Raw genomic sequence first — 20,038 nt, forward strand, 5'->3', positions numbered from 1 at the left:
GATGTTGTTGTGTTTACCACATGAAATTTATTGGAAGTATTAAATAGAAAAGATTAAAGTTCTCCGAAAACAATATAATATGTATGCCTGATAATATTATTAAGTTGTTTGAAATCAGTATAATATGTATGCTTGATAATATTATTTACAGTGAGTATATACTCACTGTAACTAATATTATCAGGCATCAGGAGAATAAGGTTTTTTTTTGTAGAGAAAACAATGAAAATGCCCCCAAAAAATCTTCATTTCCCAAAGTTTTTAGGGCAATGTAGTTGGCGGTAATTCATGCCAAGTGAGCCCATAATAATTATACCATTTAACAGACACCATTTAACAATGCACCCATTAAATGAAATGATAACTATTGAAGAGGTTTCAAATAATTATGAACAGTTGTCAATTTTTTTTGCATTCTCTGTAATGATTTTGACATTATAAATAAAGAGACGCCATTTAACAGTGCACCCATAAAATGAATGATAAATAATGAAGGGGTTTCAAATAATTATGAACAATATTCAATTTTTTTGCATTCTCTGTAATTATTTTGGCATTATAAATAGACAGACACCATCTAACAACACACCCATAAAATGAAATGATAAATAATCAATGGGTATCAAATAAATATGAACATTAATCAATTTTTTTTGCATTCTTTGTAATGATTTTGACATTATAAATAGATAGACACCATCTAATAGTGCAACAATCAAATGAAATGATAAATATTCAAGGGGTATCGAATAAATGAATTCAATAATCATTTTTTTTTGCATTCTCTGTAATGATTTTGGCATTATAAATAGAGAGACGCCATTTAACAACGCACCCATGAAATGAAATGATAAATAATGAAGGGGTTTCGAATAATTATGAACAATAATCAATTTTTTTTGCATTCACTGTAATGATTTTTGCATTATAAATAGAGAGACACCATTTAACAACGCACCCATAAAATGAAATGATAAATAATGAAGGGGTTTTGAAAAAATTATGTACGATAATCAATTTTTTTTGCATTCACTGTAATGATTTTGGCATTATAAACAGAGAGACACCATTTAACAACGCACTCATAAAATGAAATGATAAATAATGAAGGGGTTTCAAATAATTATGAACAATAGTCAATTTTTTTTGCATTCACTGTAATGATTTTGACATTATAAACAAAGAGACACCATTTAACAGTGCACCCATAAAATGAAATGATAAATAATGAAGGGGTTTCGAACAATTATGAACAATAATCAATTTTTTTTGCATTCACTGTAATGCTTTTGGCATTATAAACAGAGAGACACCATTTAACAACGCACCCATAAAATGAAATGATAAATAATGAAGGGGTTTCAGAGAAAACGAAGAGATAATCAATTGTTTTGCCATTCTCTGTGAGGATTTTGACATTATAAATAGAGAAACACCATTTAACAACGCACCCATAAAATGAAATGAAAAATAATGAAGGGGTTTCAAAGAAAACAAAGAGATAATCATTTTTTTTTACCATTCTTTGTGAGGTTTTCGATATTATTAAACTGTAAGAGAGCAGTGAAATACAACCCTAAGCTGCATACAAAAAAAATCATCAATGGACAAAGCATAATGTAACTATGAAGGAAGTATACCATCATTGGACATCCAAAATGCAAGGAGGAAGAGTGCGACCGTTACCTGGGAGAGCTCTCGAGCTCGGTTGAGTGAAGGAGAAACGTCAGAGAAAGAGAAACGACAGAGAACAAGTTTTTTGCAGACTAAACCATGAAAATGCCCCAAAAAATCTTCATTTCCCTAAGTTTTTAGGGCAGCATAGATGGCAGTTTTTCAGGCCACGTGAGCTGCTAATGCGTATGCGGGAAGTCGGTTATGGGCGGTCAATGTTTTTTTGGACCACCCATTTTAAACTTTATAACACGAAATATGTATTTAATAATATTTCTAATATAAAATATTTGGGTTAATTTTAATTTATAAAAAGGTGGAAAACATATTAGTTAATAGGTATTTTATAAACATATATTAGCCTTTTCGTGTATGATTATTGGTGCAAAAGAGGTCAAGTATCGGGGGACACTTTGAAATGACCACTTTTTGACCTTTCGACGTATAACGACCCATAGAAATCGGATTGTTACTACCCAGAAGCCAGATCAATAACTTTAAGCAGTTAAGTCACATACGAAGACAACCCAAAAAAATAATTCAAAATCCGATGTACCATTTAGGATTTATGGATGCGCGAAGTTAGCTATAACGACTAGTGATGCTCTTCCCCTAATAATCCAAAAAAAAAAACATAACTGATATAACTGCATCTTCAGTGATAAAAACCCTAAATAATAAATTTAATAGTTGGTTTGGTTAGTTTTAGGGGGACTTCGTGGGGCCTTTCCCTATCTCTTTGAGAATAATGGGTACCCATGCATGTGGTGGTTATTTAAAAAAATCAAATGCAAAGCTCTCCGTAGCCTACCGAACATTTGCGGCGATAAGAACAAAAAATTCCAATTAATTAAGATCCCAAATTACAATAAATAGTTTTCCACTAAAAGTCCAATGTATACAGGATGGGTCAATAATTAGAGAGAAAAATAAAACCACCGTCAATTAACGAGAAAGCAGTCCATAAAACAAGAAGAAGAAAGGGGAAGGAAGCTCTGCAAATAACGCCAACCCAAACAATCCTCCAGTCGATTCTGTCTGCAATAGGAGCAGAAAATTTGTAAATTTATGGTTTTATTGAATTCTGCGTTTAAACTTGGAATCTTCATTTGAGTTTTCGTGACTAGGGTTTTTTCCTTGCACATAGAGGAAGACAAGGTTTTTTTTTTCTTTTTTCAAATACCAAAAATGTTGGCAGCTTTGATGCCCGTCTCGTCGATGCTGTGTCTTGATACGGCAAGAGAATTAAAAAATAGTAAAACGAAGGAAATTCAAAATTGGTAGGACGGAAAATTATGTGATGTGATTGCAGCGTACTTTGCCCAAGCTTCTCAATTCAGCTCTAATTGAGCTCCTGGTCTTTGTAAGGGCTCGAGCTCACGATCTCGCAGAAACAAAGAGGCGTTGCGTGCTATTTGGGAGGCGTCCTCAAACGTCTAACTCAACCCTAATCGGAATTCCTGGCTTTTCTTTTCTTTTTTCTTGTAAGGGTTCAAACTGGTGAAGGAGGAGAGCTTTTTTGGTTATTTGGAATTTTTTCGAACTTCCTAATTCGGCCCTTGCGAACCCGTGACCTCGCACCATGGAAGTAGTAACCGGCGGCGTAACTTCGCTTCCTCTGGCCTTGCCACTTCACCAGCAGCACCAACAATATCAACAGCAACATCAGCAGCAACAACAACATCATCAGCAGCATCAGCAACTTCAGCAGCATCAGCAGCAGCTGGTGTTGACGGAGAGCAGTGGGGATGACCATGAATTGAGGGCTCCGAAGAAGAGGGCCGAGACGTGGATCGGCGACGAGATTAAAACCCTTCTCATTCACAGAAAAGAGTTAGACAGCCTTTTCAACGCTTCCAAGTCTAATAAACATCTGTGGGAGCAGATTTCTGCCAAGATGAGGGAGCGGGGCTACGACAGATCACCCACCATGTGCAAGGATAAGTGGAGAAATTTGCTGAAGGATTATAGGAAGCTCTGTCACCAGCACAAGCCGGGGACCCCCAAGAGTGGCTTCTATAAGGATATTGAAGATATCATTGGCGACAGGACGAAGAATAATAATAACATTGTCTATTCAAGCAGCCCTATCAAGTACGAGTCTTCTGCATTGCAAATCGTTCCCAAAGGTATATTCATTTTCGTTTTCAAAAGTGTAAAAAGTTGGTTTGCTTTTGTTTTGTTTTCTCTGTTGCTGGAGAGAGAGGAATGCTGCATCAGATTAGGAGCGGGTCCATCTTGGGAGTTTGAGAGTCCAACGCTAACCAATCGCTCTCCAGTCGTGGGCTTAGTTCGTAAACCATCAAAATTCCATTTTCCTGTTAACCCATATTGAACTTTTGACAGCCTGATGAATTTGGTTAATCTCTATCTTTTCATTTTCAGTTTTACTTAGCAAGATAAATTATGTGTGAGGTTCAGTGGTTATGAGCTGCCTTTGATGCAACGGGTCTGTAATATTGGTTAGATCACGACATCAACCTTAACACATGTTTGTTGGGGTACGAGTCACCTCATTACTGTGAGGGGTTTCCAAAATAGGTCATACTCTTTACACCATAGATTGCATTGTTTACAATTGTACATTACTATCGGATCACAAGCCCTGGAACTCGCTGTTCAAAATTTGATATGTACGTATTTTACTAAATTTAGTTCTTCATATGTCAAACCCGATTCAAGCTGTGGACCACTTTTTGGGCATTGTTATGTACATCGAAAATCTATCACTAAATAGCTATATTCTAGACATTTTCCTTAAATTTACGATTACTATCTTGTAATTATTCAAAAATTTCATATAGTTCAGGAACAGTTTTTAGTTTTACAGCAGGTATTTTACAAATAACTATGTTGTGGAGGGATTAGGGATTCTTTGTATTTAATCTATTAGTCATTAGTATTAGCCACATATTTAGGTTAAAACTTAAATTTCACAGGTGCTCACCATATCAAGAAAAGATGTTAGCATGCAATCAAACTTATTTGCACTTTTTCTGCTACAGTTCACTGCCCAACTCTGGGTCAAACAGGGATATTGAGCATCGGTTAAAGAAACCATAATCTGGAATATATCAAGAGTAACTGTGGCACGAAGCTGTTTTTTTTCTGTTTGTTCCAACAGGGGTATCCCTGCGACCCAGCCCAGCACCCATCCTGCCTTACCTTGGTCTTACTCATTGCCAAGTTGGAGTCCAGGAAGGAGTGAGCTGAGGCGAGACTAATCCCATGCAGGGAGGATCCACAGCCCGCAAGCAGTCCCCCTCTTAAATCCAGGGAGGGAGTAGAACCCGAGACCCATGGGGAGCAAACCCATGGCCCAAGCCAACTCACCTGCCCGTGTGGGCTGGCACTAAGCTGTTATTCTGTCGTAGGAAAAAAGCATATACCGCTTCCTCAAATTTTTTATTTAAAACAATTTTTTGATACATAAAATTTAAATTTGTACTCTGATAGCAAAAAGCCAATAAATATGTCAGAATCCTCAAAATGACAGCATGTGTAGTTCAAAATCCAAGAGCACAAGCTTTATATTTGACCTCGTACTCCTTTCAATCAAAGGAGATAAATCTTGCCATATTTGGGTTTTAATTTCTCTTCTTTAGTTTTGTTTATACTATTGACCACCAAATTATTATTCATTTTATCAGTTACACTGATGAGCATATTTGGACAGAGTTCTGTCATAGTTGGGTCTTTTACAAGACATCATTTTTAGCAGTCTGTAACCCTCCACCAGTCATTGGTGTTTCCGTTTCCCAAAAGATGCATTCTACTATGCCCTTCTCAAGGTCTCCGCAGGAAGACCATTTATAAATTATAGTTCTTCACCATTTTCTCTGTTTTGGAATTTAGGCATTTTAGTTTTTGTGAGATAAAAATAGCCTCACCTTGTTGAATCTACGCATTAGTTTTTTTCCAAAGCAAACATCATCGCAGTTTGTCATAATCATTCATTAAACTCCTTTTAGAAAGGAAAAAGGAAAAAAGGAAAAAAATATATTCTGGTCTACAAATGACCAAGAAAAGGTCAATGGGACTGGAACAGCAAAGTAGTAGGGAAAAAGGGTCCTAGACTGAAAGCTAACAAAATAAAGCAGAGAAAAGCAAGAAAACAATGAAATGAACAACTGTAGGTAAACTTAACATGGTATCCCTGAAACAGTTACAAGGACAAATAGATGTTCCACAGTGTTTCTGCGATGGAAAAATAGGAATCTCAGGGATGTGTTTTGGGGATGGGAGAGTGATGATGGGAGGCTTTTATTTGGGGACAGCAGTTGAAGGAATAGGAAAAATAACAAAATAGGATCGTATTGACATGACTAACATTCTTTAGATTAGGTTGGTATGTAGGATTTATATTAGCGTATAAAAAAAATTAATTTGATTGAAGTCCTTGCAGAACCTGTCTAAGTTTATAGACAAAACTAATTTGATTATAGTGTTGTTACTTGTAGTGTAGGTAATTCATAGTGTTGAGGCTTCTAACTTGCAAACGAATTCTCCGTTTTGGTTTGCCTATTTGTATCACCTTTCAAATGTTGTTTTAAATCTGTGTTACGATTAAAAAATACATTTCAAACTTTAGATAAGGACAAGATGAAACAGCAATTATATTGGTGTGTGAAATCCATCGAAACAAATAGGAAAAAAAATCTTTCAGTACAGGCCATTCTTGTTATTGAGATTTTGCTATTGCTTCTCTAGTTTTGTAGAGATTTTGTGATTGCTCTAGTTTTGTATGTCTATTTGCATGGCCTCTCAAAACATTTTTTTTTCAATGGGTTTGGCACTTTAGGGCTTCATATTAACTGGGTCTTTTTCTGGTTTGGTTTTGGGTTTGGGTATGGGAAAAAGTGTTAAGTTTAATGATCAGATTAGATAGAAGATAATTCAAACACAATTGCACAGTATACACCCTGGGAAAACCTTCCAACTTGAAGGTGAAAAACCCAGCAACAAATGTCTTGTAATATATTAGACAAGATAGCAAGATGTCTTTACAAAATGCTTCACACTTTGAAGCTATATGTCAGAATTGATTTGCCCTAGATCTCAGTGAATGCAGTCCAAACTTACATTACAAAGAATGGTAAATAAGTTTGATCTGCCTTATATGAGAACACGACCTGCTGAAGAAGGAATCAATATGCTGAAGATGAAACACGATATGCTGAAGATGGTATACGATCTGCTGAAGGAAGGTATCGAACTGCTGAAGATGATACTCAAACTGCTTATGTATTCTGATTTTGATGATGTGAAAGAGAGAGAGAGAGTTGATTTATGTGTACCCATACGTGGGTGACTCCAAACAGCATGTATTTTCCAATAGTCGGCTTGTCATTAAAAAACGCATCTCTTAACTAACACGACTTATCACCAAGGTGGTGGGTAATATAATTAGTTATATTTTATTAACAAACCGCTTCATGCAATCGCCAATATAAAGTATGAAAGTCGGCAAGAAGTATATTATTTAAATCGATGCACATAAATGTCTAAGGCCGATAGGCCACTTAAACATTTACGTCGGCCTGAAGGAATCTGACTGAAGCTATATAACATTAACAAAAATAAAATCTGCTTGCTAGAAAAGTGTATTACAAGCTTAGAAAAAAAGGATGAAATATTTCACAAACTTTAGATAGAAACAAGATGTAAGTTCATGCACGTGACACACTTTTTTTCATGTTTACAATTTTTTTTGCTGACATCAGTATAACATCTTGCTGTCCCTGGTACATTCCTTGACATTTATTAAAATAATAATGTAATGTTTTTATAATGGTCATCTTAGCTTTAGTAGTTTATTTTTTTTTTAGGATGTTTTCTTTCATGTTTCTATTCTCGATCGTTTCCGTTATGGAAAAATTGTCTTGTATTCTCTATTTAAGGAGCCTTTGTCTCCTTTGTAATTAAATACAACATTGAATTATCATTTCATGGTATCAAAGCTTAAGTTCTTTTTTGGCAAATTTGTTTAGTAAAAAAATTTGTGGGTTGGAAAAAATCATGGGAGAGTTTTGCTTTATTTTTTCCACAAAAATCAGGGAGTTTTATGTTTGTTTGCTACTTGTGATGGCCGTGAATAAAGTTTTTGAACAGATTGGGGGGTTTTGTATGATTTTCTCTTCAAAAATCGTGGATGGGTTTTCTGATTTTTTTCTACAAAATATCATGGAAGGGTTTTGCTTTATTTTTTCCACAAAATTCAGGGAGTTTTTTTTTTTACTACTTGTGATGGCCGTGAGTAAAGTTTTTGAACAAATTAGGGGGTTTTGTATGATTTTCTCCTCAAAAATCATGGATTGGTTTTTAGATTTTTCTCCACATAAAATCATGAAGGGTTTTGCACGATTTTCTCTTAAAAAATTGTGGTTTCTTTGTTCATTTTTTGCATGAATTTTTCACATAGAAATCATGGATTGTTTCTAGTGTTGGAGGTTTTTTTTATTTTTTCCACAAAATAATCATGAAGGGTGTTGTTGTTTTCTGGTTTTTTTGATTTTTTTTTTCAAAAAAATCATGATAGGTTTTTTTGCGCAAGTTTTGAGAAGCTGATCTTGGTGTCTCTAGATAAAGGGAGGGATGGCTTTCTTACCCAACATCATGGTTGGAAGGATTGTGGTCAATAGATTGGGGTAAGCATGGTCATATCCAAAAGTTATGTAGAACCAGGGAGGGTCTCATGTCATAGAGTGTTTTGGGGAGAAGGGGCAGCTTTCTATGCATTTGTGGCCAAATGACCTGCAGATTATGTTAAGTCTTTTGCAGGGTAGTTAGTAGAATGACCATTAAGGGAGTGTATTAAAATAATATTGTAATGTTTCTATAATGGTCATCTTAGTCTTAGTCGTTTAGTTTCCTTTTTAGAATGTTTTCTTTTGTTTTTCTATTCTCGATGGTTTCCGTTATGGAAAGATCATCTTGTATTCTCTTTTTAAGGAGCCTTCGTCTCCTTTGTAATTAAATACAACATCGAATCATCATTTCAACATTTTCCTCTCATGGTCTCATTTTGGGACTTTTCTTCTCCCTATCAAAAAATGGGGATGACCCATGGGACATTCCTGGCAGTTCACATGAACCTGAAATGCATAGGAAACTCGGTTGTTCTGAAAAACTTCTGGGTTGCATCCCCATTTAGACCAATTTTAGTGTTTATTCCCTCTTCTGCTCTCTGCCATGACAGCCTTTTTTTTCTTTATTCTCCTGTGTTCCTAGTAAATTTGACTAAAGAGCAAATTTCTCTGAAGCAGATAATATACTGTGTAAGTATATGGACAAATGATCTAGATGATACGGATAGCATCTCATTTGACGATACTCTACTTTGCAATTGTTGGTTTATATCTTCCTTGATCCATGTTTTGGATTTGTGGTCCTTGATGCTGTATGGAAACACTCTTGGCATGATGAACATGACCAAATGGAGCAAGGTAACCCTGCGAGGCTTTGATCTTAACACATTTGAGAATCTGGGCAGAAGAGGGAACTGAATTCAAGAAAAAAGAATGAAAATGTAGACAAAAATTTGAGGTGCTTCCAGTTCTTTGTTCCAAAACAGAAAGCATGGGAGAGAAGGCAGAAAATGAAAGTAAAACTATGAATGAATCTGCACTATATATCTGGTTAGAAAGTTCTTAAAGCAGATGATTTCGCAGGACAAAAATGTCTAAGAGGATTAGGCTAGAAAATCCAAGGGAACAACAAGCTGATAAACAGACGCACTGACAAATGACTCAGGATGATTTCACCTGACTAAAAAGGAAGAAAAATAGCAGGCCATGGTATCTGAATAAATAGTTGTAAAGAATCTCAGTTATGATACAGATAAATAGATACTCTAAATGATTTGCCTGCCTTATCATGGTAAAAACAATGCATTGGGCCGCACTTGCTACTTCAAGGGCGTGTTCAACATCCTCATGCCCAATACCTGGTATGGGTGGAAGCCAATTTTGATCTGGTAGGTGCAACTAATGTTCAAAATTAATATCCATTCACATGTCTTTGAGTATTTTAATTGTAAAATTTACTTGCTTTATGAAAGTTTCAAAACAATGCATTTGGTTGCATTTGTTTAGCATCCTCATGCCCAATATCTGGTATGGGTGGAAGCCAATTTTGATCTGGTAGGTGCAACTAATGTTCAAAATTAATATCCATTCACATGTCTTTGAGGATTTTAATTGTAAAATTTACTTGCTTTATAAAAGTTTCCTATCACTATGTTATATATATACACACTATTTTTATTTGAGTACAAAATTTAAGAATAAGTAGGAAGTGTTCTCTTTTAAAAGCTTAAAAATGCAACTATCTTATTTGAATGCTGCATTATTTGTTTAAATCATTATGTTCAAAATAATATAATTGTGCACAATTTTGAAAGGGAGTTTAACACAGGAATCATTTTTGAATCCTACATTATTTGATTGAATCATTATGGTCAGAACAATAATATTGTGCAAAGTTGTGAAGGGCATTTTACATAATTATCACAAAATACTATTTTACGGTCATAGGTGGCCATCATCTTTAAAGCCTAGTTGCATCTACACAACCTTGGTGTTAGATAGTGGGGTCAACCCACCTTTTAAGATAGGTATACCTAGTTGCAAGACTTGGACTTGGCAAGCTGATCTTTTATCCAGATTCAGACTCTGTGTAAAGGCTCAGCAAATTGAAAAATCCATGAAATGTAGAGTTTTAAGGATTTAAAATTTGTTTCATGCACCCTTGAATAAATATATTTTAAAGACAGAATAAACTAATCAAACAGAAGCTACTTTGATCACATGCTCAGGTATGCATTGATCACATGAGTATAAGCGGATTTTAGTTGAAGCAAACAACATTTCTAAATATATAAATATTGTCAAGTGTTTAACCTATACAAAACTCATGGATTATGATATCCTCGGCATTAAAAACATAAATCACAATATGGAGTCATGAACTATGGTGGAAATGAGCTTGCATTACCTCGGCCCAGCATTACTAGCTCTAGGTGGAATCATGCACATTTATCTCAAGTAAGTTTGCAAATGCTACTACAGCCTTAGGAGTATTATTTAGAATAGGGTTTGATTCAGCGAATGAAAGTATACATGTTATTTAATTATTAGGTATGTAACCGGCAAAAAGTTAAAAAAAAAGTTGCTCTTCCATCCAACATGGCCCCAAAATATTTTCATTTTTTTGTGTTTTTAAAAAGTAGAGTTAGGAGCACTGCCGCTTGAAGGGTCTGAGGGTGCGCCTCTATCATGCTCCCTGTTGCAACATGGGCTGGGGTTGAGGGGCAAAGCCCCCATAAGCAAGTCCAAATTAAAGTCTTTTGAGAGTACACAAACTATCATGTCACATGCTATTTCTCATAATTTTATCACATTTAACCATTCTCCAAAAGTCTTCCAAAGTTCCAAACCCTTGAAAAAACAGCTTTTACGTTTTAGCATTTTCAAAATTTTATGCTTTTGCTTTCATAGACATGGCCAAGTCCATCAGATGGGACTTGCTGAGTTTGGCATGTCTGATGGACTTGGCGAGTACCTGAGTCACGAGTATTTGGGCTTTGTTTGACCTGCTTTCTTTGGGATTCACTGAGTTTGGGTGTGTCTTGCTGAGTCTTGTAACATTGAGGTAGACAGTCTTGAGATTTAATGGGCCAACACACCTTTCTAGTTGACAAACTCACATTTTGTTCATATTTAGTCTGGTATGGTATAGTAGGTCTTTCAGAAGTAATTACTCCATGTACATAAATGGACTAATTTGTGAATGTAAATTAGTCACATGAGTCTCTTATGCACTAGAAGATGCCTCTGTTAGCAGAAATTGTAAACAATTCTACAGTGATTGTGTTTTTGGGCATAGGCAGCATCCAATACTACCTTTGAAGCTTGGATATATGAGTTTGAGATGGTGTGCATATCTTATTTGGAAGATTCTCTTCTCTTTTTAATGTTAAACCGTTTTCAGTAATATAATAGCTTTGGTTTGTTTTCCAGTCTATAGAAAAGAAGAAACCAGTTCAGATTTAAGTTTGTTTCCTTTCCAGTTCATAAAAAAACTAGAACCCAGTTCATCTACTTTCAGTAATATAGTAACTCTGTTTGCTTTTCCTATTCATGAAAAAAATGGAGCTCAGTTCTGATATTTCAGTAACTTTAGTTTTAAGTTTGAATTCCAGCAGTTAGGGGTTTCTGTTCTACATAAGTTTCACATTTAGTATCTAGCGAGTTCAGATTTCCTTGCATCAAAGATTTAGATTTCAGAGATTATTTTTGCTTCAGTTTTTTTAATTTTTAAGTATTTCAGGCACACATTTTTGTAGTTGACTCAGATTTCCAGAACTCAAATTTTCTATTTCTGAAATTTAGATCTCTTTGTCAGAAATACAGACACTATTAGATCTGAGTTTTTAAATTTTAGTTGATTGACAAATTTCTTAATTTGCGTTTCAGAAGATAAGCTATCAATTTTTTCCTTATACCCTTGTATAAACTTTTCTTGCTGCCACTCTTATGTGCAGTCTGCCTTACTTTGATGATCTAGATCTATACAGTGTCTAATTATCCGAGTCATCTTTGACATTTTTTTCCTACTGTTTATTCTGTTTCTTAGGCATGCTCTTTTTCTTCCTTTTTCATCAGGTTAAAGCATCCTGGCAGTGTGTGAGTGCCTGTTTCTTACCAGGTGTCTTTTTGGTAACATTATCAGCTTCTATAGCCCTACCAAATTAACATGAAAGGTTTTTTAAAAAATCCAAAATAAAAGGGTGAATATTTTCTTTATTAGCAAGCATCTCAAACAAGTTAAAATCAGAGCCAACAAAAGAGGATAGTGGTACACAGGGGAGTTTGAAATGCAGAGGAATGCTGACGGGGTAGGGTAAATACAGGCTAGGAAATCCCTTAGGATAGGTGGAAATGGATGTGCAACACATATGCTATCTCACCAAATTTGCCGATGCCCAACTGTACCAAGGAAACAAGAAGGGAAATAAAGAATATGCAAAAGTGCAATGAACGATGACTTATTAGACCAACTACACAAGCAGTAAACACAAGTCAGTCAACCTTTGCTGACTACTTATAATCTAGCTAAGTTTAACAATATAAGAAAGAGTGAATAATGTGTATAACAAAATCACTAGATATGTTCCCTTTCCTGCCTGTATATATCCATGTTTTGGATATTGAATATGGATATAGTACTCTTAGGCACAACATGCATACTGTATCCAGATAATTATATAATGATCTCTAGACATCTTTTATATAGGTTTTTCTAAAGATAGGCAAGATGTTGAAACTGCAAGATGTAGGATGTTGATTCTGTCCCCAACATTATTTTAAGATAAGTAATGCTTGTGCTTTTAGATAAGTAAAATTCCATTATTTTAAGATATGTAAAATGTTACTTATACTCAAAGCTTTTGACGCAAACATACATTTTAATTGTTTGATTATTAATCCTTTGTTAAGCCACCCTTGCATACATGGCTGCCTCTACACCTGTAAATAATCATCGCACAAATATAATATTGATGGAGCTGCCACTTACAATATAAGCAGTAAAACAAGAAAAGCATATAAGAGAATGTTACTTACAGATTACAATTAATTGGGCAATTAGACTAGTTGTGGTCCAAATTGAGATACTTTGGAAGAATCTCACTAGTACAATTATTAATGGCAGGTCTTGTGAAAATGTACTCCTAAAAGATACTTGGAGAAGTCTGGGCAAGCTATTCATTTGGCCTCCTACCTTTGAATTGGTGGGAGTGGACTAACAAAGGATCAAAGTGCTTGGAGTTATAATGGCACAAAAAATGCTAATCGGATTTCAATCATTTTATTAAATTGCATAAGAAAAACATACAATGCATTGTTGGGTTGGGGATGGTTGATAGCAGCCAAAGCTGACCATAGTTGGAAAAAATACACTCCATTGAAAATAAGTATAGGAAGTACAAAATTGATTTGAGGAATCAAATAATAAGTGAGGAAGTAGCTTTCTTGAATGCATCAGATTTGTATTCTAGAGAAGGTTACATAGAGTAATGTGAAGGTCCCATTGACTTGAATGTTGAAGGAATCTTGGAGCTGCACCCATTCTTTGAAGAAGAAACAAATCCACTTAATGGTTTATTCCATTGGTAGAAGACTATGAAGCTTTCTAGCCCAAATGTAATTTCGTTGAGGCAACAAAGATGGGATGTGAATTTAGATGATACATATTCAAGGTTAAAAAAGCATGAGATATTAGGAACCCCCTATGGTGAAGTAAATTGTGGACAAGATGGAAGTTTAGAGGTGATATTGGTCATAGATGGTTGGAATCCTATACTAAAAGCAACAAAATTTAGGATATTCATGGAATATGGGATGTTAATTTAGATGATACATGTTCAAGGTTAAAAAAGCATAAGATTTTAGGAACCCCCTATGGTGAAAGTAAATTGTGGACAAGATGGAAGTTTAGAGGTGATATTGGTCATAGATGGTTGGAATCCTAATACTAAAAGCAACAACATTTAGGAGATTCATGGAATATAGAGATTTCTTCACCTGGACATACAAAGGTTCGAAGAAAGTATCATTTGAATTGTGTGTTCATAGGATTTCCTTGATGCAAGGGACTCAACCAATACAAAGAAGATTGTACATAATAAATTGTATATATGTAGGAAAGCTTCAAGAAGGAATCAATAAAATGCTAGAAGTTGGGATAATCTTCTAAGTAGAGATGAGTGATTGGGTGTTGCCCATAGTCATTTCATTGAAGGAGCTAGAACAATAAGGATATGTGTTTTTGAAGCTTGAATGTTGTCACAAACAAAGATTCATTTCCCATTCCATTCATAAACTCCATCCCCAAAGAAGTAGTAAGCCATGAAAAATATTCGTTCATATATTGCTTTTTTTGGCTACAATTAGAGAAGCATAGCCAATGACAAGTGAGAAGATGGAGTTTGTGCTTATAATTGAATGCCATTTTGTGTAATGCTTAGGCTACATTCTAGAAGATTGCATACATTTGATAAGAGGTCAATGGGTAATTTTAAAATGTCCTTGATGATTGGTCAATTTCGATGGCCAAGTAATACATTTGAAGGCCTTTAGAGTGCATGCAATGGTGGAGAGCAACACAACAACACTAAATCCAAAAAAATGTTGATTTATGATGTCACAAGGGAAGTTTCTTGGCCACATTATCTATGTATGACGTTGGACTAAAAATAGATGTTTGACTAGATATTGTGTAAAGATGGGGCACACCAAAGGATGTTATGGGAATAATGTCATTCACAGGCTATAATGGATATTATTGATGCTTCATTAAAGACTTTGCTCAAGTATACCACCCTTTGTACAAACTTATAGGGAAAGGAATTTCATTCATAAGGTCAAAGGATTAGGGAAGCGTTTGAAGAACTAAAGTTACACCTTTATAAGTTTACCTATCTTGTTGTATATAGATTGGCATAAAGAATTTCATGCCTGTGTGGATGCTTCCAATATTGCCATTTCTTGGCATAGACAAGACTTGAGGGGTTGGATAACTCAATGTTTTTGGTCAGAAACTACTATCCAATGTAGATACCACATAGAGGGAGGCTCTTGACATGTAGTCAATACAAAAGTTTCAGCATTGTCTGCTTGACACACCATTTACATTCTACATAGACCATCAAGCATTGATGCTTTAGGTAAATTAATCAATCATTCAAGGTCACGTGAGTTGATGGTTGATGGTATTGAAGGAATTTCCATTTAAGATCATTGTCTAGCTAGGAAAGCGCCATATCATAACATACTAGCTCTCAGGGATAAATTTAGAAGAACCTCCTAAAGAGATAATTGAGGACTTTCTTGAAACATACTTCATCTAAAATTAATATGAGCTTCTAGATTTGATTGTGTGATTTTCTCCTTGTGCTCTCTCTTTGCTTTCATCTTGATGATGGATCATAGAGTGTGATCTGAAACGTTGATGCAAAAAAAACTCACACAATCAAAATCCAAAAGCTCATATTAATTTTAGACATACTAATGGATTGTGGGAATCTACTGATTTTGATACTTAATCTAGCTAGTTGACATATGAACATGGTTTGAGAACATTAGAATACTTTTATACATCTTTGTTCCCAAAGGGGCACAAAATGGGACCCTATTAAAGACTAAGAAGATGTGTCATGTGGGAAGAAGTGGAGGGTTCTATTTAAAATAGTACATGAAGGATTAGTAGGTGGCCATATGGGGCTTGATGCCACAAGATTAGATATTTATGGTGGGCCTATGATTGTCAACACTTCATGGTAATGCTAGAGAATGATTAGTTGGGTGTGATACATACCGACAATTATGTAAGCCTGTGAAAAGAGATTTTGTACCACTTTGGCCTTCACAACCATAGGGATTATTTTAATGATGGGGATGGGACTTTATTTGTCCATTAAAAGCAAGCAATGTGTAAATAAATTGTAGTGGCTATGGAATATATGACAAAGTGGGTGGAGGCATGAGTCTTACTAGACAACACCGCATTGAGTACAACTTGGTTTATTTATGAACAAGTGGTTATGAGATTTGGTATTGTGCTTCAAATGACAAGTGATAGAGAAGGTCACTTTGTCAATCATGTGATCTGATTGATGACAAGTTGTGTAACCTAGAAAATAAAATAGAAACTATGAAAGCTCCTAGATTACCAATGAAACAAATGCAGGAAATAAATTCAGAAGAAATAAACTTCCCTTTGCTGTCCCATTGTGTCCTATCACCTTCTGCTCTTGAATTAGATTGATTTGATTGCTCTCAGACTGCACTGATAATGATCTTCAAGATGACAAAGATGAACAGACAGTAGTCTTTGATTTCTAAATGCAAACTAAATATGCAAAATGATATTATAAAGCTATATGATATCTAAGCTAAGCCAAAGGCACACTGTGAAAATGCTCAAAATGCTCTAAAATAACTAGAGTGCAAGATTACGATTAGATTCAAACTAGTGGAAAATGCAGTTTTTATAGATTTTACATGAGCAAAATCCCATGTGGCAAAGATCAACAGTTGAGAGTGAATCTTGATAAGTTGATGGCTATGATTTGATTGGTTTGGATGTGAGAGAAAAAGGTGGAAGATGTTCCTCCTACACATACAAGATGGAGGAAAAGGTGGGAGAGAAATTCAAGTGGCAGCTTGCTAGAGTTGACCACAGTTAAGAACTCCAAGAATATAGGATAGTTGGAGACAATCTAGGAATTGCAGGACAAGTGGAGTTTGACCAGGATGAGGTGGACACAACCTCCAAAGATGTAGGAGTAGTGGAGGGAATATAGGAAGTGGGAGTTGGAAGACAATGTAGCTAATTAAAAATTAGGAAAAATTAATATTTAGCCACATGAAGAATGAGTTGGCAGGATAAGCTGATGTGGAAGAGTGTGAGGTGGAAAAGGTGAATAATTAAATAATTTTGAATTATTTAATCAAGAAGACCTTAGGAAGATAATTAATTAAATAATGAATATTTAATTAATTAATTGAAAATAGAAGAATAGGATAAATGAATTAAAATAAATAAACTTTTCAATTTATTTATGTAATAGAAGAATAATCATTAAATAAATAATAAATATTTATTTAATAAATCATAGCCATTTTTAGGTGTATACACAAGTAAATTTAGGATCTTCTTTAATTGAGTACATGGTACCCTAGAGCCAATGGCCAAGTAGAGGCCACAAACAAAGTTCCAATCTTAGTCATTGAAAAGTCATGTGGGTTTGAATGTATGGATTGGGAGGAATGACCATCCATATTCTCATGGGCATATCGAATGATGTACAAAGTGATTACTGGGGACACACCATTTTTAACTGATGTATGCTTAGGAAGCCACGGAGTACATGGTGCTAAGCCTAAGAATAGTTGTGGAAAACCATTTGGGAAGTTTTGAGAGTTTGAAAGAAAGGTTCCTACAATTGAATAAATTGGATGAACAAAGGGTAATGGTATAATGGGCAATGAAAATGATGCAACAATGGATAAAATATTGGCACAAGCATTTATGAAGAATGGATTTATAATTGGTGCAATGATGCTCAAGTACAATGGTCAGTGTGAGTTGACACTAGGTAAATACATTGGTTAGGATTGCTTAAAATTTGGGAAATACTGGAAAATGGGTTAGTACTTAGTACAATTAGAGAATTGATTGGAATGAGTGAGACAGATGCTATACACAGCTTGAAATTAAAAGTTTATCAATAGAGATTGTAACCATTATGATGGTTTTATTTGGTATTCTAGCTGAAGCATCAGACTCATTTGAAATTCAAGAAATTGGTTAAGTAATGACTCAGAGCAATAAAGTCATTATTTTTGGTTTTTGCTAGAGCCTATAATTAGCCATTGCTCTAATGAGTGTTAGAAAAGACCTCATGGTGGTTGTGTGAATTAATTTACTTCAATAGGCAACAATTTACAAGTTTTGTCATTGAGTCCAATTCTATGCCTTTCTAATGCTCTTGCACAACCTCTGCTGTACTGTGGATTCCAAAACAGACTGTATGATCTTTGACTGATAATTTCATTGCCATACACTTATTTGCTCCTTGCCTAACAGTGAATTTCCATTGTATGTTATACAACTTGTTGCTTATGACACTATATAGTATCAAATTGTACAATATTCACTACAAGTCATACAAGCGTCATCTTCTAGCATTGTACAGTTACTTAGACAACGCTAAGTCTTAGTGCCATATGGCCTAACCTCTTGATTGCTTTCGTCAGTCATATCATCTTTTGAAATCCTTGTGTTTTTTATGCTACTGTATGTATGATCCTGTACTATTCTTATTACCATATGGTTGGGGAGCTCTACCACAACAATGTAGGTCATGTCCATAGTACACCCTCCTTCAGCAGTTGTACTATACCCTTAGTAACTTTATGGTTTGTGGAAACAACCAATATAGTAAGAGTCTTTTCTGGAGTTTATTATACATTCAGATACAACAAATTGTTTGTATGGTCTCCAACAGTTGATTCAATTGTACAAGTTACGGTTGCAGTCACCAGATAACTCAACACGTTTGCAGAAATGAAAATTCGTTGAAGACAACAAATTTTCATTTTCATTTCCACAATACCTAGAGTGGGATAAACAGGCCATTTTCAAGGTACCAAGTGTAGGAAGAAGTGTTCCAATAAACCATGTTTCTAAGAAATTTGTGGTTGAAAATTTGGATTTTGTTCAGGTAGTGATGACTGGGAAGAATAAATTAGTAAACCTTAGGCTCTTCATCTTCAGTGTCAAGAATGAAATTCAGAAAACCATGGAAATTTTGAGAAATATGACACCTCTAAATAGGGTCAGCTAATTCTGGCATCATCAAATCCATCAAATTCTGCTCCTTCAACCAAAACAGTGCAGACAATGTTGGTAGGAACTGATGCAAAAGGTAATAACACCACTATCAAGTACTCAAGAACACAAAGATTTGGCTTTTCACACGTTATGCAAGGCAAGTTTGACCAACACCAAGCTAAGTAAAATGTGGTTGAAAGGAAACTGAGGCCTTAAGAATACATGGCGACAATAGAATGGAGGTCTATATTGGAGACAATTAAAAGCAGGTGGGAGCAACATGAGCTTTTGATATCACAATGTGGATATTTTACAATATGATAGAATTCAGTAAAGAAATAATGTCTAATTGGGGAGAATCAGTATGGTAGAATCAATGATTTTATGTCCATAGAACATAAGGGATTCTATATGATGCAGCATGCTGTAGGATCATTCTTGGATGCAATATACACTAAAGGAACACCAGATGGAGAACTACAGCCAGATACTTCCTACAATCCCTTGTGGCCATACATTTTTCATTGCCTATGGGAGCACAGTATTTGAATATACAAGTGCAAGATGATAACTGTACCTATTTATTATAAAGAAAAGAAAACATATGGTAGAAGACAGTGCTTTTGGAGAAGAGGCACTCATAGAAGAGAGTAAGTGGGAATAAGAATCTGATGAGTTAGAGGTGCAGGTTCCTCCTTCAGTATCTCCAATACTGGTTCTTCCTCTTAGTGATGAGGTCCACCACATAGAGAAGTGGCTTGATCGATTAGGAGCTCCTTTGGGTACGCTAGAATGGACTCTAATGATTCCTATGAATGATATATTAGAGCTTCCAAATATGGCAGATCTTTCAGGACCACCTCAAGAAGGAAGGAGTCAGTTAGACATGGGCCTTGGCATTGAGCAGCCTGATTTGCAGGTGGAAATTACTTCTCAACTTCTACACTTTCCAACCCATGTACCCTTC

General features: G+C 35.2%; 1 protein-coding gene across 1 annotated transcript in view; it reads left to right on the forward strand.

The window, feature by feature from the left end:
• The first annotated feature begins 2,582 nt into the window (after positions 1–2,582).
• Positions 2,583–20,038, forward strand: part of LOC131049939 (trihelix transcription factor GT-1) — a 30,744-nt gene continuing 13,288 nt past the window's right edge. Inside the window, exon 1 of the mRNA XM_057984044.2 lies at positions 2,583–3,803. Coding sequence (XP_057840027.1) covers positions 3,257–3,803 — 547 coding nt within the window. The 5' untranslated portion in view covers positions 2,583–3,256. The remainder of the gene's footprint in view (positions 3,804–20,038) is intronic.

Source organism: Cryptomeria japonica, chromosome 8 (assembly GCF_030272615.1).
Source record: "Cryptomeria japonica chromosome 8, Sugi_1.0, whole genome shotgun sequence".
Classification (NCBI taxonomy): Eukaryota; Viridiplantae; Streptophyta; class Pinopsida; order Cupressales; family Cupressaceae; genus Cryptomeria; species Cryptomeria japonica.